Source organism: Neopsephotus bourkii, unplaced genomic scaffold (genome assembly GCF_033783945.1).
Source record: "Neopsephotus bourkii isolate Nb327-2 ecotype Australia unplaced genomic scaffold, CSIRO-AGI_Nbou_v1 NB_1820, whole genome shotgun sequence".
NCBI classification, from domain to species: domain Eukaryota; kingdom Metazoa; phylum Chordata; class Aves; order Psittaciformes; family Psittacidae; genus Neopsephotus; species Neopsephotus bourkii.
In genome coordinates, this window is record NW_026902293.1 from 8,961,280 (window position 1) to 8,987,598 (window position 26,319).

General features: G+C 37.6%; 1 protein-coding gene and 1 long non-coding RNA gene across 4 annotated transcripts in view; one reads left to right on the forward strand and one right to left on the reverse strand.

Annotated features, from left to right (window-relative positions):
* The window catches only part of STAU2 (staufen double-stranded RNA binding protein 2), a 143,793-nt gene that overhangs the window by 78,475 nt on the left and 38,999 nt on the right, over window positions 1-26,319 (reverse strand). For all 3 annotated transcript variants that reach the window (XM_061342983.1, XM_061342981.1, XM_061342984.1), the window contains exons 8-11: window positions 22,714-22,851; window positions 19,185-19,316; window positions 13,277-13,337; window positions 31-338 (exon numbers count right to left, since the gene is read on the reverse strand). In XM_061342983.1, coding sequence (XP_061198967.1) covers window positions 31-338; window positions 13,277-13,337; window positions 19,185-19,316; window positions 22,714-22,851 — 639 coding nt within the window. The remainder of the gene's footprint in view (window positions 1-30; window positions 339-13,276; window positions 13,338-19,184; window positions 19,317-22,713; window positions 22,852-26,319) is intronic.
* LOC133206757 (uncharacterized) lies at window positions 9,175-10,331 on the forward strand. Its single transcript, XR_009723866.1, has 3 exons — window positions 9,175-9,540; window positions 9,761-9,830; window positions 9,997-10,331. It is a non-coding gene; the product is annotated as an uncharacterized LOC133206757 (long non-coding RNA).

Here is a 26,319-nt window from a genome sequence, read left to right on the forward strand (position 1 = left end):
CTGAAGACCTTCATTTTCCCCCTCCCATACCTGAAAGCCTTGAATCCTTGCCAAATACTCCAGCTGTTTTGAAGGCTGCACTGCAGAACATGGGGAGGCAGGAGATATTCCTTTTAGACCTATGGCTTCGGCAGTTGGGGATGTTCCATTCATGAGAAGTTCCCTGGCAATCGTAGCTGTGCTATTTGTTGTAGGAGATATGCTGAAGAAAGAGCTAGAAGTCTGGCTCATTTCTTTGGATGACAAATAGCTTACAGTAGTACCAGGGGCTGATTTGTTGCGGCTTGCTTCCATCTCTTGATAAACATCAGGAGAGAGATGGAGTATTCCCTTTGGTGCTGAAAACAAAGACAAAGACCATTCTCATTACTCCAGAATGGGTTTGGCATGAAGACAATTTCATTAACATATTTTGCAGTTGAAAACAAAGTAAGCATTTAGAAGCAGTATCTTTTTTTTTCCACAGTATCTGCAAATGAAATTGCATGATTTATTTAGAAACAAAGCAGATTTGAAGTACCCATCTTCCTACTCTTCCTCCGCTCTTTTTAAGGGTTTACAATCCTGGATTTTAAAACAGTGGCTAGCACAGAATACACAACATGAACAAATAAGTTTTGGAGGTCTGAAAACCATGAGGAACAGCTGCTACTTCAAAATACTAGCACAATCATTATTTCACTACGATCTTCTACCTCCTATCTTATGCGATAATTTAGACTGTTATTTTACAAATAATTTAAACTAGCCTATGTCAGCACTGTTGCCACCAGAAGTAGCTCTTTTCTCTCCTGCCTACAGCTGCTGTTTGTACTCTCCAGCTGCTCTATTGCTTGTGCCAGGACCAGCACCTGTAGGACCATGCAGTGATACTCATGAGAATGAGCTGCTGGATGCAAAGGAAGGACAGCTTCTGGCAGTAGCAGCACTGCTTCAAGTGCTGGTTTAAAGTGTTTGCCAGCAGCCTGTGCTTAAATAACCTTAAATTGCCATGCAGCCACATCATTATGGTGCTAGTCACTCTAATGTCTTCAATTAAGAAGAAATTATTTATTTATGTATTTATTTAGCTGCATGTATGGCATCCTATGGTTTGCAAATAGCTATGTGCCTTGGATGACATTTATATTGAACAAAAAAGCATGCATCATCATTAATATCAATAGGAGTTAGGGTAAACATTAAAAAGATCTACATTCATTTATGTGAATTACTTTTAAATGTTTCAGTGACGTGTAAATTAGGGATAATTTGTCCACATTTCAAAATATCGACTATATTTTTAGAAAGCATCTCAACCGTAAAACTGCTTGGAAATAGGAGCACATACTTGGATCAGTTTCGCAGATATTCTTCTGCATGGAAAGGTGCAGGATTAAGTCTCAAATTTGCTAGTTTTCATATACAGTGAAGCATCTGTTGAAAACATGAGTCCCTAGTTTGCTGATATAAGAGGAAAACTGTTCCTATTATTAATAAATAGAAAAATTAAATGTGCAGTTTCATATTAATAGCATAATTTAATCTTCCAGCATATATCTGAAAATAAGATGGGTGTACCTGAGCCATATGGCATTTCATTTTAGGGATGATAAACCTATTTGTTAACTGATTTAGTAATCCCAAGAGAAATCAAAGTGTTCAATGCTTAATTCATCTGCAGTACACATTAAATTAATCTCAGAATGTAGAAAGAATTCGAAGAGGATAAGAACATTAATTTCCAGTTACCTAGAAAAGATTCTTCTACTCCTAGTAGTGAAAGTAGTATTTTTAAACAAAACGACTAACACAAGGAGAAGACTCAAAAAATATTACTAGTAATTAATATCCTCATTTTCTAGTACATGGTGAAAATCGAACTTTCTCATTGCTGACTCAGGAAACTGCTTACAGGTGAATCTTTTAATTGAATTACTTACACATTTGGCTTTTAAATTAATACTGCTTTCAGGAAGCTGGAGTATCACCTTGTACCGTTCACAAAGACCTACCTGTTATTCACTTGATTGCTATCCCTAACTACCTTTGTGGGGCTGGGGAGCTTGGCTGGACCCCAAACTCTACAAATGTTTTACCCAGTCTTAACAACTGGCTCCAAAGCTAGTGGACCCTGTGCTGAACTCTAGAGCTAAGCACAAGTTCAAGACTAGTGGGGAAGAGAGAGGACAGGGTCCCTAAATTTTGTTTTCTCTGTTTGGGACAATTTAGATTATAACCTCATAGATAACAACTATGTAAACATGCAGCACTATTTAATAGCACATAGTCACTGTACTATAGTGATTTTTATACCCTTTTTCTAAGGCTATAACATCCAATGCCTATCACTGCTCATATTTTTAAACAGTCTTATACAAGACATAACATGAATGAAAATTAAAATAGATAACACAGACACTGATAGTTGATGTTAGGATACAACATCAAACAGCAACAATAATATTGAGTGGCAGGTGTTCATTACCTTCTAAGACCGGCCCCCTGTAAATCTGATTTCCCAAAAACATTTGAGAAATAGAAATAAAGACTGAATAAAAGACAAAGCAGCATATTTGTTTAGAAACAATGTTTTTCATATAAATAATCCATTTTAGAAAAGCACAGTACAATGTTAGCTTAAAAAAAAAGTTTTAAAAAAGTTTAAAATCAAGTCCAGTGCTGCAGATGTCTGTTCCATTGATGTAATATTATTTAAAACAAACACTTCACATGCTTTCTCAGCCATTTCACTGTTTTTACATGATCCACCCAAATATCTAACTGCAGTCTGGAACAATGGTTTGGAATACTTCCAGATTACTAACCTTTCTAAATGTTAGAATAATTAATATGCAGCATATGATGAATAAAACTATATCGAACAGAGTATGGCAAATGCTCCTAAAGTACTGACTTTACTCTAATGGTGATGTTAAATTAATAATAGTACTTTTAAACTTATGCAACACCTTTCTGCTAAAGACTTCAAAGTGCTTTATAAGCAATAATTAATTTAAATCATACATTGGCTCTGAGAGACAGATATTATATTACCATCATTGATTATCTCTGGAAACAAAGTAATGTAATATTCTAGACATTACATTAATATAGTTGCAAGCTATTAACTTTTTATATTCAGGGCCTATGCTTCATGCAGCTTCTTTCCTACAGACTAGTTTTAAAAAGACAATAAAACCTGGACTCTGAAAACTTCTATAAAGCATATATTAATTGTAATTCATTATCTATTTGCAATATATTATTGAGGATTATTTTAATACCATTCCGCACTATCGTTTGCTTACTTCAACTCTGTTAAATTGTAAAGTGTATGTATGCAACAGTTTAATTACGGTAGTAAAGTTGTATCACAAGACAAGGCGTATGACATCAACAGAGAAGTTAAGTCTAAGAATAAAAGAACTCTTCAGAAATTATCTGAATTAGTCTTTAAACAAGCAGTTTAATAAAAAATACAGGAGGAAGAAATGCTGTCCTCTAACACCTTTATGCACTGCAGGAGAACCTCTCTAGGTAAATATTTTCATATTTTCATTAGTCTTTCAGCTGAAAGCACTTTGGATTTTTGTGTCCACTAAATATTGATGCCATGCTAAGTTCACCATACTCTAAGGGTTATCAGGGTTATCATCACAATTATTAGTCATTACCATTTAAACCAACAACTTTGCATCTTCTGCTAATATAAATGGAAATGGAAATTATTTTAATGTTTCATGAATGCACCTCTAATGTACGGGTACATTAAAATAATTTCCATATATATTATTTAAACCTGTGGGCAAACGTGCTATGAAAATATGCAGGCTAGTAATGCAATGTAATCACTAACATTTGAAAACCATGTCTTAGTCATCCTTGGTGGTAATTGTTAGCAGTCTCTCACAATCTTCTGAAGTCTCTGAAAACTCCACACCAAATGGCTCTCTTACCTATACATACATTTCTTGGTCTTCCATTGTCTACTTTTGCTGCCATGTACTGGACAACTGCCAAACAGTTTAGACTCCAAGGCAAATGTACAATTAAGGTATAAAATGGTCTGTCTTTCACAAGCCTTCCCCTTCCATGCTCTGATTACACTTATTTTCACAGCAGCAGTAGCAGAGGCAATCTCCAAACAATCTGTTGGAGCGGTGTTATTTTTATCCCTAACCCTTTCTCTGGATGGTCCCCTTGGCTGGGAAGACAAGGGGACCTTCCTACAAAAGGGTTCCCCACTGTCTGGACCTTTACTCCTTTTGGAGTTCATGGAAAACAAAATTAACCACAAGAGGGACTTTCTGCATAGGGAATAGGGTGAGCAATGTGAATGACCACCAATATCATCAAATGAGCCTTAATGCAGTAAGACTCTGCAAAAAATGGAATTTGTTGATACAGGGGCAGTGACAAGTTCCCCCACAGCAGTGGGCTACTAAGTTAGGAAAAGTTCAGAGCGATGAGAGCGTTGCCTGCACACTCTCAGAGTCCACACTGGTACCACTGCTGTCCCATTTTCAATTTTCTATTTCTGCCAGGAAGATTACGAAAAAATGAAAAGCTGAAATTCCACTTTTACAATTCAACTCCAAAAGAAGACCTACAGCATGAGGCTTGTACTGTCAATTCGCATATACATATCAGTGCTAATTTTTTCTCTTTTCTACTTGATCAACACTGTAGGGATACTCTTCCTCTGCCTTCACTTACTGACTTCTTGGGGCTCAAGGTCACTCATTGACTTTTCATGTTTATGGACACTCAGTATAACTGATTTAAAACCACAATTTAATTCTTCCTTAGAGAACTACATTTTTCTCCCTAGGCTTTCACCTGTCCTACAGAAAAGCTATACTTGGTGTGCACAAGCAGTGTAAGCTGGTGTATGACTTCCCCCAACATCCCTAAAGAGCATACGCTCTTCCCTGCACTACAACCAGTGAGGCACCAGCCAGGAGGAGTGTTTTCATGTCTTGTGTAATGATGCACAGCAAACCATGATATAATTCTGTATATGACATGCTCATAAATGAACACCCGGATATTTGAAGCAATCCATCACTGGATGAGGAAAAGATTGTTCATAAAAAGATAATAAGCATTTTTGGAACTGAATAAAATAACCAGTAATCATCAAGAAGCTTTCTTTCAGATTATGCTGCCTGTATTCATATTGAATAAGGTCTTTTTATATTGTGCTGCTTAACATACATGGCACAATCTTCCAGTAAGGTGTTAAGCAGGAAATGTTAGACCCAGATCTAATCCTGACTTCACTATTATGTAAATTAAAATAGACAAAACCTTAAAAGGAACAAAGGGCTTTCACGTGCAATGATTCCTCCATAGAACTGGCAGGTTCTCAACATGCCCTAGAATATGGTCCATTAAAAATCCACTGAGAGAAAGAAAAGAGAATTTACAAAGCCAATTAACTATTTCAATAGCAAGACTGGAAAATGTAAATGTCAACATAAAAAGAAATTACAGTTTTAAAATCCACTCCCTATAAAAACCTATTTATATACTAGAATATTTTCAAATTTTGTTTTATTACCTCAGTAGGAACTCAGAAAATGTCAAACAACTGAATAGGCAAATAATATGGCCATTATGTTCACAGTCTACAAGCAATCTTGGCTTGAAATACTAAGATGCAATCATTACCTACTTAACACAGCTATCTGCTGTATTTCTAAGTCACCAGCTACTGCAATATTCAGACATGAAAAAATGTTTTCTCATTACGCAATGTCCTTAAATCAAAAGATCTCGTCTACATGACCTTAAACAAACAGATGTTATGTAAAGCCACTCACTAAAATACTGGGTTTTTTTTAACCTCAAAATAACCATGACACTGAAGTAAATGCTATTTAGTTCTTTGCGAAGTCAGTTCTGATATCTTTAATTTCACTGGAATATTTTCTATACAGCCAAAAAGGAAACTGCAGTATTACAGGAGACAAATTGTATTCATTTCCATAACATTTGATGCTTAACTCCTGTGAGGCAAATCCTTTGAAATCTCCCACAGCTTTACTCCTGCTTGGGAACATAAGATTCTTTGTAAAAATAAGACTTACTGTTTTCAGTGGGGAATTTTTAGAGGAGAATCTATGAAATAATCCTACAGAGAGACAAAACACCTACACCATTATTTGACATGGTAACTTCTGCATCATAAGTTTCCAAAAAAACATCAGTGTACCAAATAACCTAAAATTAAGACAAAGCAGGTTCTGAAAAGAACTGATCTAAATGCAGAAGAAAAGGCAGAATTGTTATCAGTAAAGAGCAAATTTAGAGCAGGAGCAAATCAAGCTAGTGAACTGGCAGAGCAAGGTTCTTGTAAAAGCTGCAAGAATGTGATTTTGAGAGAGTAAAGCAATTAGGAAGTGCCTAAGTGCAACTGGAGGTGACCTGTGCAGGCAAGACTTTTCATTAGCAGATTAAAAGGGGAATGAGAACCGTGATGATGAAAACAAAGGCACAACCCACAGGTAGAATAGATGAAAGAATGAGCAAGTCTACTAGACAATGATGGAAAGGTTGCTGCGCTTAAGAAGGTCAAGGGGGACATCAACAAGCACAGCATAGGTATGAGTGAAGATGAAATCACAGGAAGCAAAAGCAGTGGAAGTCATAGGGATAAGGAGATTGACATAACAGAAAGGGGATGGAGGAGAGAATGGAGAACTAAGTCTTGATTATGGCAGCAATAAAGCCTCAGATCCAGAGATTCAGTTCTTCAAGGACATTATTATCCTAGACTATGGGTGATGAAGATGGTGGGTTCCAGGCTGGGGGACAGTAGGAAAAGGAGAAATTACTTCAGAAAAGTGACAGTATTTAGAGAAGCACAGTGTTGAGGTTAAATGTGTGATACTGGTCTGTTTGCCTCACTAAGGACAGAAATCCAAATGCTGATAATTTATAGAATTACATTATCAAATCTGAATTTACACATTAATATAAAAAAATGAGCTCTGTTTTGGTATTTCACATGCAGGTTTTTTCAAAGGAACACACCAGCAACCCTGAACAAATGTAATTCATATAGGAATTTGGGGGAACTAGAAAAAGCAAAAGAATAATTTCTCTAAAATTATCTCTACCCATAGAGCTGGCTATCTACTGTGATGGTGGCTGTTTCCTCTTTATATATTCTAGATACATCAAGAGCTTAATGGCTAAGCAGTCTCCTAGAAGGCTGTCTTAGGTTCCTCCTCAGCCTGATGGCATCCAAACCACAAGCCTTACAGCCCAAGTGTATTTTTCCTGCATACACACAATCCATACCACTAAAGAATCAAGCAAGAAATTGCTTGTAGAATATAATACTTATATATTTTTATATATATAATATATATAATATACATTTTTATACATATATAAAATATCCCAGCCAGGGAACAACAGAATACATATCTGCACCTTCACTTACAAATGCTTTAATCAACAGATAGACTACAAAGTCATGATTCCTTTAGATCATTCCTTCTATGTGCATTTCTTGCATTTTGACAGCATGTGACTTCCTATTTTCTGTCTGCAAATCATAATGATATTAGATACATATCTCCAAAAGGCAGCTGCTGTTACCCAGATTACTCCACCCCATAAGTACTCTCCTTCTAGTGAAGAAGGAAACTAAATCTGTCTCCCAACTTTCTGGACACATACTTAAAATACTAGGTACTTTAGGAATATGCATTGTCCTTTAAACTCACCAAAGAAAGTATCACATCCGAAGATGTGAAGCTTGCAGTACTTTAAGCACCCAACTCTGCATCTCAATAGGGGAAATGTGGGCAAAGGAGAAGGACCAATTGCAGCTGTGATCTTACACATGTGAATTGTGCCCAAATCCCACTCAGACACAAACATGCTAATTTGGATCTTGCCACTAATTCTCAAAACAACAAATAATAAAGAAAAATGACCACACTCCCTTGTTTTATTAAGATGAGGTGTTTTTTAGTATTACATGGTTTAGAAGGTTTTAGGTTCTTTTAACTATTTCAAAATATATATGCAAGAGTTATTTCATTGGTATTATTCTGGATAAATTATTACTTCATTCTGATTGCTAGATGAAATAGAAAAATAATACATTTAGTTATTGATAATGCCAAATACAGCACAGATTTCCTAGCTTCAGTAACTCAGGGAAGAAAAAAAATTGGACAAATCTCCTCTGTTTCTAAATTTATTTTTCCTATGTCTTCAAGTGAGAAAGAAATTCTAGTTATCTCATATTCTCGTTAGGAGATGGGATGAATCCAGAGAGGCAAGGTGCTACCAACTGCTATAAGAAGGTTATACAGAATGTAGACAAGAAGCTCAGCTGATGGAACCCTGAACACACAGTCATGGTATAATGTTCACCTGATAGTATGTTTGCTAAAAAAAACCCCAACCCACCAATCAAACCAAAAATACCCCAAACCAAACAGTTTGAAAACTACTGTTCTGTGGCCTTCTGTGGCTTCATCAAGTAAGTAGTGTTGTCAAACCCTGTTATTGTGGTTTCTATTCAGAGTGATGTATAAATCTAACTCCTAGTAATAGTATATTATAACTGACAAAGTTTAGTAAGTTTGGAAGCCATTCAAAAGTGAAATCCAAAGAAACAGCAGTACTTAATCAGAAAAAATGTATACAATCCACTGCAAACCACCTTTGAAAAATGCCCCAAAGAATTCGATATTACTGCAAAACATAACACACAAATGCCAATTAAAAATGTCTGAAATGCAAACAAAAGGCTTTATTCCCAAACTGCAGACTTCAGTTACCGTTCTTGGAAACACAGGAGTATCAAATTATCTACTGTAAGTCTTCACCAAATTCCCCAGTTGAAAATAAACATGCAGACAACTATTAAAAAAAGTCTTTTTAAAACTAGTGAGGGCCAGAACTAGAAAGTTCACATACATTTTTCTTCCTCCGGAGGATGTATTAGTATGCAAAAATTCATAAATACACTCTTTATTTTGGGTTTATTTTCTCTTATCAACTCACATCTCCCAATATCTAAGTAAGAAGTTGAATGTAACCATACAGTTAAGGCTTATAACAACACTGCATATCTCCTTTTTCTCTTTTTTTTTTTTAATTTCTTAATCTATTATTTAAGTAGATTTTAAACAAATATTAAAATAAACGTTATTTATAGAAAAAAGTTTAGATTTCCTCATCACAGATTTAAGAAACTCTTCTGAGTACCTGTTTGTTTTTTTCTTCCTGCCTTTTTTTTTTTTTTTTTACTGTGAACAATTGCATAAGATCAAATGTCTCTGTTCCTTAGGAGATCATCTGCTCCTGCTGCTCATTTACCATCTGAAATCATAATCATCTGCTGGTGACAATCTAATCATCTTCACAGTAACTAATTGTGATGTCACAAACAAATGATTATGATTTCAGGTGGTGAACAAACAGCAGGAGCAGATGTAATCTGAAGAACAAAGACTGTAAAGTCATGCATGAATCTCTAGTAATAAAATGTTAGGGAAGAAAAACAAAGAGCCTGTCCTTTACAGAGAGGTAGGACCGCTCTGACTGTATTTTATTTTATTCTTATTAGTTTTTCAACTTTGTGACTACCCAAATTGCAGGAAACAGATAAAAGAAAACTATACTAGGGAAATTTAAGGGTGGGGAGTATATAAAACCAGTTAGGGTCATTTTTTCCTTCTAAGAATTCTAATATATAAAACCACTGTTACTTTTTCCTTTTATTTTTATGTATTTTTGTTTCTCATAGCTCATCTACAGCTTCTCCTAGAAGACATACTGTATGTTTGTCTTGTCCCATCCAGAAATATAAAACCAAAGTAAGTTCCCAACAAAATGCACTTTGCATTAGGATTGTTTATTTGTTTCCTGTTTGTTTTTTTTTTGTTGATAACTCCCTAAATTAAACCCAGACTGATAAATGAGCATTCTGTTCACAGTAAACATCTCCTGTATGGGCTGCAAATGCTTGTGGTCTGCACACAGTGTCTCCATGTCTTCTCCAGAAGCATCAGGGAGAAAACCCCCCACTCAATGTTATTGCTATTTCACATGTGAAAAAAGTCTAAGATATCCCAAACCAAGAAATAAATAGCTTCTTGCTTCATCTTTAAGATTGTGAAATGAAGAGGAAAGGTAAAGAAGTAAACCTGTCAGAAGGAGCTTTGCCAGTGAGTAGGAGGAACAGAAGTGAAGTTTGCTGCTAAAGTATCTTCAAAAGTAACACAATAGAGGTGAGCAAGAGGAGTTGATTTTCAAGGATATTTAATAGGGAATACTAAAAATGCATCGACTGTAGGGTATTTCTCAGCAAAACCGAACCACATGAGGCTACAAGGAAATCTGTTCTACTGTACTAAAATATGATTGTTATGATTTTTGTTTTACTGTATTAAAGTATACAACTTCACTTTACTATTCCAGTTTTATTTCACACAGTTTCAGATGGAAACTGTATTATGCACACAAAGAAAGAGTATCTGCCTGCAAAGGGAAACTCTAATAGAGTGCCAATTGATACAGCAGATTCACACTTCTATCAGAAAGGCCATTTTAGTTTAGAAATACCTAGAGAGGTTTCAATGAGAAACTAAAAAGGAAGACCTATTAGCAATTTATTCAGGAAGAAATGATACCACATTCAGAGAAGAAAAATGTTTTTCTAGGTCTTCCATGAATCATGGATGAAATTGCAAGGTGAAGAAAGACTGGTCTGGTCTTTACATAACTGTTACATATTCATCCTCCTCTTATGACTTTATCACAGAAAAATCACAGTTAAGCTGTAAGTTTTAAAGAAAATACCCTAAAAGAAAAAGGCTCTTTAGAGGTGAAGAGTTAAAAAAATCAGTAAAAAAATATATGCCTGTTGGTAACATTTTGGATTCAAACCCTCCCTGTTTTGCAAAAAGATAGCACAGTCCCTATGAAATTAAAAATGATACCCTTTTATCAGCTGTTTATTATTAATGCTGCCTCTAGATTGGAACCCTCAAAAAGGAGTTAGGGGATTAAGCACAGTGGTGTCTGAACAGGACTATGAGAAATAAATGCTGTGTCTATCAATATGATAGCCACATCTTCTTTGATTTCCAATTTACCTGGAGATCAGAAGAATGTAAATGAAAGCATCTAGAAATATCTTTCATGCATTAGAAAAGCACCCCAGAATGAAAACCTGTTTCTGTATCATCGCCTGTGGTGGCTGCAAAAAACATCTGTGAGCAGGTCAATCTGTGAAAAACAAGTTCTTTGGTCAGCACAGGTTTAAGATTATTTTTGTGTTGATCTTGTCTCCTGTTGAGTGAGTTTGCCTTTGTGTTTTCCTTCTGGATTTGGAGTCACATGTATAACTGCCAAAGTTTTCTTGCCAGATGAAGCCTGGGAAAAGGATTGTTTTTTCTTGTTGGTGTAGTAGATTGTTGTGATGTCATCTATAAATATATCTGCTACAGGACACTGCAGTGATAGGAGAGAAAAGCTAGATGCCTTATTCTGCTGTTCCAAACTCCCGTATGTTAATGTTTAAAAATGTCAGCATTTGAAGATGTTTCAGAGGCCATATCCTTAGAGATTTTGACAACACAAACAGAAATCACTTAGAATGGGATTGATGGGGATTGACGGTAGGGCTGGAAGGAAGCAATTAATAAGAAGGTCTTAGAACCCGTAGAAACCTTCTTTTCAGGGAAGCACAATGACATGTGCTGAATCCATGAGTAATTGAATACTAGCAAACTTTTCTGTAAGTTGAAGCAGAAATTATTTCCCAGATCTGACTGGAAATTCTGCATGTATACTGGAACAATACTGAATCCCCTTAAAATCTGTTCTTAGGACCATGTCCTTCAGACATATATAGACAAAAAATGGAAGGCAGCTTATGTGTGTGTCCATCTCTAGTACAATCCGTAGTTAAGGGAGATGATGTTTAGGGCTCTCTAAGAAGTCCAAAACTAAACACAGTTCAAGAGAAGAATTCAGTGCTCATGGAAAAGTGAAGGAAGTACTATTGAAACATTATCTTTACCACCCTAACCAGCAAAACCATAGCTATAAGGTCACAAAGGTTTGTCCTATTCATTACCTGTTGCAATAAAACTGAATTTGGTCTTCACCAACAAGGTCACTTGGTCCTTTGTGTCTTCAGACATGGCTCAAGGAAGAAAGGAATTACCAGTAGCAGAACCTGATCAGCGTCAGGGATGTCTTGAGAAATTTTCATCCCATACAAGTCTATTGGACCAAATGGGATATATCTTAGTGTGCTGAGACAACGAGCTTATGTCATTGCAAGGCCACTCTATTATCTTCCAAAATGTCATGGAGATCAAGAGAGGTCTCCAACGCCTGGAGAAAGGCATCATCATCAAAAAAAAGGCAGGCTGGTCAGCCCCACTTTGTCCCTGGGAAAATCATGCAGTAATTCCTCTTAAAGCCATTGGTGGGCACACAAACAGAAAAAAAAAAAAAAAAGCCATTGGGAACAATGGGCATGAATTTATCCAGGATAAAAAATAGCCTAAACAGCCTGATAACCTTTGTGATAAGATGACTGGATTTATGAACGGAGGACAGTGGATGTTATTTACCTTGGCTTTAGCAATGTTTTTGACATTGTGCCTCCCTCAGCACCCTTGTATCCAAGCAATGATGTTAGAATCTAGATAGATGAATTACTAGATGATGAAAATCTGTTTGGATGATCAGGCTTAGAGGACAGTGATATGCTGTGAGGGACCCAACAGCAGCCTTCCAATACCAAAAAGAGGTTGCCGAACAGATGGAGCCAGGCACATTACTAAGGTATGTAGAAGAAGAACAGGAGATGACAGTCATAAACAAACAGAAGACGTTATGATTTGGATAAAAGGAAAACAAATCAAAGTGAAGATAATTAAGCACTGGAACAGGCTGCCGAGAGAAGCAATGGAATCTCTGTCCTTGGAGAACTGGAAAAAAAAAGACATAAGCAACCCTGTCTGAACTCTGTACTGACCCTGCTTTGAGTGGGCAGTTTAGATGACCTCCAAAAACTCCTTACAACCTGAAGGATTTTATGATTCAATGACTAAATAAAAATCTCCTTGTTCCTGCACTCATTCATACCTACACTCACAGGGAGGACACTCAGGACTTAATTCACCTAATTGCAATAAAAGCCCTAAAATATTTACAAAAAGCATTTCAATTGTCTCTAATAATCCAATTCCTACACAGACAAAGAAAACTAAGTATAAATATAAATTTAGAAAGCAATACTTACTGTTACTTGTTGGCTCAGGAAACCCAACATTCTGGCCGTTCCAACTCTTGTTTTCTCCAAGCTGAAACAGGTAGAAAAAAGACAAATAAGTAAAGAGCAAACTACTCCTTATACAGAACATTCATGTTTATAAATTAGTTGAAAGATCCTAAAAAGGATGACTTGGAATTGCCACATCTGCTCACAAAATTTTGTTAAGACATCTTAATTTTTGTCTAAAAGAGGTTCTTTGAGAAATGTACCCTTCATGAATAAACATTAACAACTATTGCCTAACACTGAAATATAAATGTTTCCCCAAGGATTAGGCTCAACTCAATGTTACCAAATCAGACTTAAAATCAAATGTTTTATGCAGCTCTCAAGTGAAAACATAGACATACAAGAGAGAAATTATATTCTAAAATGAGAAGATCCTAATATCTGTCTATGAAAGAATGCATAAACACTACAAAGTATTTTGGGTATAATTTTAAAATATTTACTTGCTAGGAATACTTTTAGTTACTGAAGTGGACGCAAAAAAAAAAAAAAGATTACAATTTTCCATTTGATTTTAATACACAGACTTTTTTGAGGAAGCTAATTGCCTTCAAATTAATTACATTATGTTTAACACCGGGAATTACTCTGACACAGAAAGGGAGCAATTAACACAGATGTTAAAAATGGAGCCATTCCTGAAGTCTCCACAGTAATTAAGATGGCAGTGTTCTAGAGTTGTGTCAATGCGGACAAAACCATCCAAGCTTTCTCATGAAATAGGAGCTATTGACAGTCAGCTCTATGAATGCGAAGCGAATGACCCTTTTCAGATTTCACTGGGGTTACCCCTTGTCCTACCCTTATATGACCCTGTAAAAAGTCCCTGTCCCTACAAGCTTTCTTGTAGGCCCCCTTTAGGTACTGCGAGGCTGCTCTATGGACATGGAGACTCCTGGAGACTTCTCCATGCTGAACAAGCCCAACTCTATCAGCCTGTCTTCGTAGGAGAGGTGCTTCAGTCCTCTGAAGGACTGAAAGGTCCTATGAAGCACCTTTGTGGTCCTTCTCTGGAGTCTCTGGACTCACTCCAACAGGTCCGTGCCTTTCTTATCTTGAGGACACCAGAACTGCACACAGCACTCCAGTATAGGGGGAGAATCACCTCCCTCGACCTGCTGGTCACACTCCTTTTGATGCAGCACAGGATACGGTTGGCTTTCTGGGCTGCAAGCACACACTGATGGCTCATGTTGAGCTTCCCACTGACCAACACCTCCAAGTTCTTCTCCTCTGGACTGCTCTAAATCCATTCTCTGCCCGGCCTGTATTTGTGTTTCTGGTTCCCCACACTCACATGCAGGACCTTGCACTTGGCCTTGTTGAACATCATGAAGTTCACCCACCTCTCATGGGTGTCAAAGTCCCTCTGGATGGCATTCCTTCCCTCCAGCATGTCAACCGAACCTCACAGCTTAGTGTCATTATCAAGATTGCTGAGGATGCACTGAATCGTACTGTCCATGTCACTAACAAAGATGTCAAATGTTCCAGTACCAACCCCTGATGAACGCCACTTGTCACTGGTCTCCACTTGGACATTGAGACACTAACTGCAACTTTGAGTGCAGCCATCCAGCCAACTCCTTATCCACTGAGTGGTCCATCTGCCAAATCCATGTCTCCAGTTTAGAGACAATGATGTCATGCAAGACAGTGTCAAATGCTTTGGCAAGCCCAGGTAAATGATGTCAGTCACTCTCCTCTTATCCACCAACACTGTAACCCCATTGTAGAAGGCCACTAAATTTGTCAGGCACAATTTACCATTAGTGAAGACATGTGGGCTTCACCAGTCACTCCTTTTTCCCATATGCCTTATCATAATTTCCAGGAGGATCTGCTCCACAATATTCCCAGGCACAGAGATGAGACTGACTGGCCTGTAGTTCCCCATATCTTCCTTTTTTATTTCTTAAAAAATGATGTTATATTTCCCCTTTTCTGGTCGGAAAAGAGACTAGGCTGCTATGACTTCCCAAATATGATGGACAGTGGCTTGGCCATTTGAACTGCCAGTTCCCTCAGGACCTGCAGATGCGTTTCATCAGGTCCCATGGGCTTGTGCACCTTCAGGTTTCTTCAATGGACTAGAACCTGATCTTCACCTACTGCAGGCAGTTCTTCATTCTCCCTGTCCCATCTTTGCCTTCTGCAACTTAGGCAGTGTGGCTGGAGCACTCGCCAGTGAAGACTGAAGCAAAAAAGTTGTTGAGTAACTTGGCCTTCTCCATGCCTCTGGTAATCACATCTGCTTCCTTCTGGAGGGGCCCCACATTTTCCCTAATCTTCCTTTTATCACCGATATACCTGTAGCAGATTTCCTTGTTGCCCTTGATCTCCCTGGCCAGATTTAATTCTTTAGCTTTCCTAACTTGATCTCTGGCTGCTTGGACAATTTCTCTTCATTTTTTCCAGGCTACTTGTGCTTGCTTCCACTCTCTGTAGGCCTCCTTTTTATGCTGGAGTTTGTCCAGGAGCTCCTTGCTCATCTGTGCAGGCCTCTGGCATTTCTGCCTGACTTTCACTTTGTCTGGATGCATCACTCCTGAGCTTGTAGGAGGTATTCCTTGAATATTAAGCATCTTTCTTGAGCCCCTCTTTCTTCCTGATCTTTATTTCATAGTACTCTACCAAAGAGATCCCTGAAGAGGCCAAAGTCTGCTCTCCTGAAGTTCAGGGTAGTGAGCTTACTGTGAGCCCTCCTCACTGCCCTGAGGATCTTGAACTCCACATGGTCACTACAGCCAAGGCTGCCCTTGAGCTTCACAATCCCCACCAGTTCTTCCTTGTTGGTGAAAACAAGGTCCAGCATGGCACCTCTTCTTTTTGGCTTCTCCATTACTTGGAGAAGGAAGTTATCATCAATGCATTCCAAGAACCTCCTGGATAGCTTACACCTTGCTGTGTATCCAACAGATATCAGGGTGGTTGAAGTAACCCACGAGGACCAGGGCTTGTGAACATGAGGCTTCCCTTACCTGTATATAGAGTGCCTTATCTGCTCAGTTTTCCTTGTCAGGTGGACTGTAGCCGACCCCCACTGTAATGTCACTTGCCCCTGCCCTCCCTTTAATCCTGACCCTTGGTTGGCCCCTCGTCCATCCCCAGGCAGAGCTCTGTGCACTCCAGCTGGTCACTAATATAGAGGGGGCATCCCCTCCTCATCTCCCCAGCCTGTCCTTCCTGAAGAGCCTGTATTATTCCATTCCAACACTCCAGTCAAGGTGACCAACCAGTCTCTGTGATGCCAACAGGATCACAGGCCTGAAGGTGTATGCACACCTCTATCTCCTCTTGTTTATCCCCATGCTATGTTTGTTTCCATAGAGGCGTTTAAGTTGGCACCCCAGTGAGGCTGACTTACTGGATGGAGTTAGTGGAATTCTTTTGTTCTTCTCTTTAGATGCTCTCCTCCTGACCTGCAATCCCTCTCCAGGCTATGGGCAACTCTTCTGGTACTGGCATAAAACTGGTAGGAGCTGGATGGATTGAGGTTTCACTCCCCTGGCAACTTCAGTTTAAAGCTCTCTTCACCACCTTGGCAAGCCTATGACCAAAGATGCTTTTCCCTTTCTCTAACAGATGAACTCCATCAGCCCACAATAGACCACATTTCTCAAAGTGAGTCCAATGGTCCAAGTAGCTGAACCCCTGCCTGTGGTACCCGTCCTGTAACCATATATTGATTTGCCAGATCGAACTGGCCCTTTGAAACTCCCTCCTTTTGACTGGGAGGATTGATGGAAAAACTACCTACGCTCCAGAGTCCCTTAAATATAATTGTATTTACCACTGTCTGTTACAACAGCATGTTTTTGTCATGAATCCATATTGTGCATCCATAACATGATAGGAAAATTAGCACAAGTATGCTGCTACAATAGGAGAAGAACATTTTCAGCTCTCCTTATTCATCTTTTAGTGTTTATTAACTTGAGTGTGGTGGGGAATTTAAGAAGAATTCACTTAGTTATCCTTAGTGTTGCTGTCTCAAATGAATGCAATCTATTTTGGTCTTCCTCTGCCTAAGAGAATTAAAGTGACAAGAAGAAATTAAAAGATAGAAGCATGAAAAAGTAAAGACATCACAACTCTCAATTTTCACACATAGAACTGAAGTCCTGATAGCTGCAAAAAGTCTCTTAGGGCACTATCAAACTTCTCTCCGCAGGGCTTCACACAACCATTACAGATTTCTTCCAGCCATCTGATTACCCCAGAAAAGAGCAGAGCTTTTACATTTTACATTATCTGGATTACCAATCTACCTGTGCTGCCATTAGCACCGTGCATGGCTGTTGTAAAACTCTTAAGTCTTCCTTAAAACAATTAATACAGTCCCATTTTACGCACTGAGGTTAGGGAAAAAACTCTGACTTTGGTTCTGCTTTTCTTGAAGGGAGAAGGAAGGGGGTGAAAGAATATGGGGGGCGCAGGGGATAGAGAAGTTGCCTTTTTCAAAAGCATCAAAAATAACACAAGTGAAAATTGTCCATTTAGATGCCAACCTGATACGTCAGCTAATCTATGTTTGGCCCCATTTTGGAGTCAAAGAGAGAAACAAGTATCTTTTAATGGTACATCTTTATTGTGCAACATATATGGAAGGAATTTTGCAGTGCTCAAATTAGTAGACATCTAAGGCTATTTTCTCTCTTCTCCAGCACAGTATCTGCAAATATGTTTAGTCTATTATATACAGAAGATAAAGCCAGATGTTCTAGATATTTTATGTCCTTAACCCCAGCAAAGCTATAAAAATTTGTTCTATGATCTTGAATACCACCACTACATAAAATTTGAGTAGTTCACATTTTTTGGATACTGCATCATGTTTGCTCATAGTGTTCAGAGTAACAGCAGGCCATTGTATGCTTTCCTATCAATTCTAAGATATCTATGTCTGCAAGCATGTAATTAAACCTTTTTTTTTTAAGATAATGCACTTGTAGGCAATAGTTTAATAAATGCAGGGAAACAAAGCAGCTACTCTATTTTTTTAAAATAATCACAAGTTTCCACTGCATAGAGCTCTCCAAAGCAACTAGGTTGTGGGCTGAAATTTTTCAGGCTTTATCTCTGAAAATTAGTGAGTAAAAATAGTTCAACCACTCTGAAACCCAGGAATGAAAACCTGTGTTTCTCTCTTTTGATTTGTTTTTTAAAAAGCTCTTTGGCCAAATTGGCATTGAAGAAAAACTGATAGAAAGTATCTTCTAGAGCAGAAAAGTCTCAGCATTCTGGTGAAAATGAATTATCATTTGACTCTGTCATAAGCCTTTTTTAAAACAGCTATGAATGTAGTATCTTCTTGCTAGGAACAACATCTAGCTTCCAAGTACCTCGGCTTAGAGTATGGCACACTTGTTGAAGACTAAGTATAGTTAAGAACAGTGAAGAGCATAGTGACAGTGAGTATGACTAGCATACATCGAGCAGCTCCTCTTAAAGAAGAGAGAAACAGGAAATGCAACACTAAGACAAACATTGACTACCATGGCTGCTTCACGTAGGAAAATTACTAACATCATTCCTCTCAATGCTCTCTGGATGTCCAAAATAGATTAAAAGCAAGATGCACATTCATCCTGATTGGTAAGTAGAAATAGGCACACGTCACATGTACGCTTTTGCATACAGACTATCCTATGGAACTACATTTCTGTTTGTAATTACTCTTAGAATAGTACACTACTAAGTGTAGCTATAGAGTTGTAGCTAAACAAAGGTTGATCTCTGACAAGCAATCTCCTAAAAGAGAGGGTGCACATGGTCAAGCTTCTATTCTTACTAAGTGTCTAGCTGAGACAGCTAAAACTCGAGACAAGGGTAAAATGGGGGCATTGCAACAACTGATCCTTACCTTCTCTGACTGGTCTTGAAGAGGAGTAGAGGCTTTGTAACCCAGCTGTAGCAACATTGCTTCTGCTGCATTTCTTTTAGCTATTTTCTTGTTTGGGCCTGTTCCAGTAGTAATATCATTGCCTACTTTCACCTTAAAAAGAAAACATTGATCATAATCACAACAAATGTAAGACTTCTTAATATCAGATGTAATAATCTTGCTGATCTACCAACAACTGTCAGCCTCTTTTGATGAAAATGCAATTTTGAAAAGTAAGAACAGTGCAAAAGGGGACTACAATACTGCTTCACACAGAGGAGGTGGATGAGATTTTTCTGAAGGTCCCCAAACTCATACCTCAAAGAGTTACATTTTTCTGTCTCTCAATGTACACACAGTTGTCTCTCTCTTCCACCAGCCTCTGTCAACCCCATTCTCCCTGCTGAACAACTCCCCCACTCTTTCTTAATGCAGGAAGGAAGCACTGTAGGATCTGTGCTTCCCCTTTCTTGTAGAAGCACTGCCTTCCTGTAGAAGCTCCCCCGCATCATTGGGACAGTGTCCAGAACAACGGAGAGGAAAACAATGACCTGGAGATTTAAATTAGAGTGGTTTCTAAAGAAAGATGAGTACCATGCTCATATTCCTCCCACTTTGTTGCATGCACTGCAAGGAACATGGGGGCTGGGTCTGCTTTCTTCAGCACTTACACCTGACAAGCTTTTATCAAAATTGTCTTTGGAAAGAAGTCTCCTCATTGGACCTGTGGCCTGTACTGCACAAAAGGGTTTTGACAAACAGGATACCTTTCATAAACCTGGGAGAAATTAAAATCTCAAAATAAAGGCAAATTATAGACAATGGATATCCACAAAGAGTGAAACTCTAGCTTATTCATAGAATCATGGAATGGTTTGGGTTGGAAGGGACCTTAAACATCATCCAGTTATAATCCCCTGACATGGGCAGGGACACCTTCCACTAGACCAGGTTGCTCCAAGCCCTATCCAACCTGGCCTTGAACACTGCCAGGGATGGGGCAACCACAGCTTCTCAAGGCAACCTGTGCCAGGGCCTCACCACCCTCACAGTAAAAAACTTCTCCCTAATATGTAATTCCTTGGCTTTTAATTTCTTGAAGCTGCATGAGTCTGTTTTGTGATATTAGTGCTGTCATTGCTATTCACTTATGCAATATTTATATTTCACTCTTCTTTTCATTAAGCCATTTTATTTGCCAATTTTTTTCTTAAGATAGTGTATTACCTCAAGGTATGTTAAAAAAAGGAAACCAAAATAAAATAAGAATAATAAAATAGCCAAGGTAATTTGAATGAAAGAAACCTCAGAGGTTAAAGACCTAAAACAGTCTGGAAGGAGCTTTAAAAATATTGTAAAAGTAGTCATGCACTTGTTAAATAAATAATAGCAATAAATTTAGGAATTGATGTTTTATAGTAACTATTTACTTTCCTAAAATTGCCATTTATGTATTTTCCTCACAGTTTTCAGTTTTCTTTACTCAAATACTTATTAATTCTAAACACAGAGGATGTAAATAAATAATAGTGATCACAAATATCCCTTCTAAATACATATAGAATTATACAAAAAAGCTTTGTCTACCTAAACTAGAAACATTAATAATCTCAAAATATATACCTTATCTTCGGTGCAGTTCCACAATCGCAATTACAAAATAGCCTTATAAGTTTATATGCAATAAAATTGAGGGACTTTAATGGGACAGGACAAAATGATAATTTATAACATAGCTCACAATAAATCAATACACTGCTATTTCTCAGACCTGTAAAACTGGTTTAGCTATTATTAAAACCTCTATCAAGGATTAAAGGCCTAACTACAAAGAGAAAGAGCTTTCTGAAATTAACTTTGGGAACAGAACACCAACTAATGTCATCAGAGGTTTTCTTGTGTTTATCTAGTAGTCAGGACAAGTAATTGGATCCATTTCATCACATCTAAACTTGCTCTTTGTGTGACAGATAAAAATGAACATATTATCTCTGGATATTTTACTTCCACATTCAATTAAATTAAATGAAAACATTGTTTAAGTAGTTTATACAAAGGCTTTTTATCCTGATAAGGTTCTTTGCATGCCATAATGAATTCACTGAGACTTCCTGAAGGTGGGAGAAACAGCAGTATGATTTGAGTGTGAAAATATTACAAAAGGGGAAAAAAAGGAGCTAAAGTGTTTAAAAGTATTCATAACAAAGCAACTGTTGTATGGAATTTCTTTGACTTTCCTAAGTCTTCTTAGATAGGGGAGACTTCTGCATGTTCACTGCTTTTAAGATCCCTTTTTTATTCAAACCAAGGATTTTGCCACTATTGAGACTCCTCCAACGGAAAAAAAATCTCAGCCCATCTTTCTAATACTGGACTGTGTTGCACAGTCATCTTTTGATGCCTCAAGCAACCATCTCTAACTGTGCACGCTCCCATGGGAGTGTAAGCATGGAAAAAGGGACTGTCTATGATAGAATTACTCTTTTTTCAAGTACTTTCAGGTAGCGTAAAAAGTTGGAAATCCAAGTTTATATTCATAAATCAGTTTCTGCAACAAAAGGATCCCAATATCTTCTTTTGCTTCAGAGACAAACATATAATCAAGAAAGACCACTGAGATCCAAGGAAATTAAGATTGCTAGCCTATCTTGACAAACATGAAGGAGGGACTCAAAAGATTTAAGTAAAAATATAATTAATTTCCTGGGAAAGGAGATGCAGGAACATCATAAATTCTGCTTGTGATCACAAGTGACATTTTGGTGTGGTTTGTAGGCAACAACTTAAAATATGTTGAGGTATGCTGTTCTGAATTGTTCTGGCACAAAACTACCCATGAGTGAAAACACAAGAGTAAAGAATTCTTTCCTCTTCCTAATCTTTCTCAACCTGCTCTTGTGCTATCTAACAAAATATCAAGGCTATATCAAATCTTTGTGCATATTCTTCATTTAAAAATTAAAGAAGCATCTACTGTTTCTGTATTAGGTCCAGAGCCTTTAACTGGACGGGCTAAACCACTTGATGTAAGGCTGGAACAAAGCCACAAAGAAACTGAAAATCTGAAAAGATCTATAACACTATTTTTAAAACTGTAATGCTTGGCAATAGGGAGATATTCATATCCATATTTCAGAATACTTGACTGTACTGCAATCCTCTGATTAGCAAAACCCCAATTTTTTCAAAAATACAAGTAAAAGTAAATAAATTCTGAACCATCAGAGATAAAGACAAGTGATAAGACCATCAGGTGTAATAAAAATAAGGAGTATAAAAAATGCAAAACCACTACAACAAAAGCATCTAAAAGGCACATAACCTAATTGCCATTTGTTTCAGAAAAAGTTTAAACAGGCTTTCTGATACTGTATTTCTTGCATAACTGACCATAAAGCAAAGAAAGAGCTAAACACAGAGGGATCCATTTCATGTTATGCCACCATTTTGGTTGAGTTTGAACATAACATAGCAAGAGCATTATCTGTAATGTGATGGCAGATGATACCTGCATAACAAACTCTCGACGGCGAGGCATTCCTCTCTCTGACAAAAGAACATACTCTGGCTCCTTCTCCTTTTTGGCCTGCTGGATCTGAGCCAGACGACTGATGGGATTCATTCCTTGACCATATTCTGGTCCTGTCTAAAACAGATTTAAAAGAAAGAACTGTTATTTCAGCATATATCCATACAACTATTATGCTGCTGCAATAAGTCATTTATGAGGGTTACCTCTTCTTTAATACTGCCTTGGAGAAAATAAGAATTAAACTTCCCATCATCTGATCTGTTCTCAGACAGAAGGTAAGAATCCTCAAGCACAAAACTGTTGCAAAAATTATACCTCTATTGTCTGCCACTGTTGCAGGCAGCGTGGATAATTAGTATCTGTAAGCTAATACCCTCATGTACCTATGGAGGTCCTATGGGGACGGATGAAAATTAGTGGGTTCATCAGTCAATTGCATCTTATTGCGTTATTTCTACGACCTTTCCCCTTAACACCTTAAAATAGGTTGCTGCATTGCTAGAGTATGCCATATGCTGAGGTGGGATTTACAAGGGGACTTAAACAGATTTGCCATTTAACAAGGAAGCTGCCTCTCTCAGCCTTCCTGCCTTCTTTCTCAGCACTCTTGCCTTCCATTCTACAATGCAACTAAAGGTGTAGAAGGTTTGCTCTGTTTGTGTTATAGCAATTCACCCTCACAAAACTGTTATGTAGTGAAGCTAGAGAGGAGTAACTCCAATGGTTAGAAATGTTGCATAGTGTGAGCCACCCACAAAGTATTTCAAATGCTTTACAGATGAATCCTTACAATAACATGTCAAAATGTATGCGTGTTGGAGGATTTAAACTGATGGAGGGAAAACAAAAGGACTGAGAGACTGATCTGTCCAAGATTTCAGAGAGGTGAAAAACTGCAGTCCTTACAAAACATTTAGTTTTGAAGTCCTTTAAATATGTTATTAATCACATAGCAAATGCTCTCTGAATGCAAATAGCTATGAAAATATTTGTTTGTAGCTCTTACAAAGAAGTAATTAAGATCCAAAACATTATCTGAAGTCATATTTAACTAATTTATATATTATAACACAAAGAATGAACTTGCAAATGTAAAGGCATTTGAATGTAGAATTGGTTTTATGTTACTAAGTTACTTCCTCTTCATGAAGCCATTTGCAGGATAACATCAGCATTCATGCTTGTTTGAGCTTCTCAAATAAGAACAAACAAGTGGTCCAGACCCTAAAGAGATGATCAGCAACTGAAGGCAAAAACCAGAGAGGGATATTACATTAAGAAAGCTGTGCAGCAAATCCTACATAGTGTAACTGCTGAAATTGTTAAGAGAAGATGTAGGTGAAAGAACTGAGACAATGTCATGCACAAGGGTAGCTGTGTGGGCAAGAAGCCAGGCAGAGACAAAATGCAGAGCAGGCTAAATAAAGTGCAGGCAATAAGATATAGCCTCATAAATATATATACAAATAAAAATAAGTTAGTGTTGTCATTTTTTTTAATGCTCAAAACTTATGCAGGTTAATTTAAAAGGAAATGGACATAGTGAAAGGATTTCAGAAGTTTAGCTATTCAAAAAATAAAAACCACCTACATATCCAGGTTATTCTGACTATTAACATCTCTTTTAACGTGGCAAACTTCAGATGATTCAAAGTAAAATTGTAACGGTAAATGGTACTTGGTAATGTGAGGTATTTTTTACATTATTATATCCTTAGCATCTTTCTTGAGAAAATCTTTCCAAAATGAGACTGCCAGAGCCAACAGCCTTTTCAGATCGTGCAGCTGCATTAATGCTGATGGTTTTCCATTGAATAATTTTTTATGTTAACTTTTTCCTGGACGTGTTTGAGAATTAGATCCTCAGAATTAGAGTAGGAGACAGGTATTTAATTAACCAAGCTTGTTTTGACAAATCACTCATTCTGTTTCAAAGGCAAAAAGGAAGATGATGAAGGAAGTCTTTGTGTTGGTTTTCCCAACCCATTTTTGTACTCTCCAAAGCATTTGCTTATTTTAAATGGCTTTTATGTTGGCTGCTCCTACACTCCTCTGCACTCTGTGTATCAAGTATACACATTTCCAATGGTCATACGTCTAGTAAAGTAAGTATTTATTTACTTCTTTTTACAGTCTATCTATGTAACATTCGATGAGGACTGAGTTCAAGCCATACTGGTGTAATACTGTCCATATGTCCATATTATGCAAGCCATGGATATAATTCAGAAAAATTGAAGATTTTTATTTTTTTTTTAACTACCAAGAGGCGAATACAGAAAAAGATAAAATTTGGGTCCTGAAACTATATTCTCAAGTACAGATTTTGGACATGAAGGTTTCCTGGGTTTTCCTGCAATTCTAGTCTCAAGGTTCCTGATCTGCACAGTATGGGGCAAAAGTGATTCTAAAACCAGAGAGAAAGTGAGTATCTCTCCACTGCTATTTACATTGACCTAAAATGAGTATTAAAGTCTACTAATGTGCCCTGACGTATACCAAACTGGCTAACCAACATGCCAGACAATAGAAATTCATGTGCAGAGAGTTTAACTACTTCCTCACAAAATGGTGCTTCCTAAATTAAATGAAATGGAGCAGATTTCAGCCATTTCTAAAGCCTTGTCTTCTACATTGAGAAAATGACAAGTTAATCTAATTAGCTGTTCAGTGCTGAAACCAGGTAGCGATGATTCACAAATACATGGACACTGTGTGGCTGCTTTCGTTAGATCATTTGGAAGACTTATTACTCCAGATGACCCTTTGGTTTTGTATGAATTTTAGGATGAGTAGAGAAATCACGGCTAGTCACCGCAGACTGACTGAATTGTAGAAGTAGCAGTAAATTACTGGCACCAAAAATAAAAGCACCACTTATAAGGCTTGAGCTCTCAAAAATCAAGAGCCTCTAAAGGAAGCCTCATGAGTGCAGCAGGAAGCATATTAATAGCCTCTGAGACAGGGTATGTTTTAATAGAGAGATGGTGCAAAGTCTGCAGGTTCTCCATGGGCTGGTCTCCCATTTTCAGCATTTTCTATCTGTATTTAAGTGCTAGAGAGCATTTTCAAACACACACTAACCTTAACACAGACACCTGAAACAAAAAAAGTGTTGTCCTTTGGCACTTGGCAAGTGGCACAGCAGGCTGAGGTGCCAAAATACTCCTTCAAAACTTTCAAAAATTAAATTGAAGCTGAAGCCACAAAACTCACAAATCCAGCTCCATAAGGGGAGGAAGCTGGACTGTGCACTGTTTCTCTGTATATCTAGTATTTAATGTATCTTTCTCCCTCTTTAAACTGGGGATGGGGAAAAGACCAGGAAGAGAACCACCACATATGCTTAGTGGCGTCTCCCAAAGGAGATGATGCTAAAACTTCACATGGCTGTACAGAGCTGCTTGAAGGGTTTGATCCTCCACTAGACTTGGACCAAACCCCTGAAGACTTCAGTGATGTGAGCTCAGTTCTTAAGCTGAGCACTTTACAAGCTATATTATGTGTGAGAATTTCACAGCATTCTCAGAATTTAAAAAAAGCACAGGCATATTGGCACAGGCAAACAACAATATTGACAGA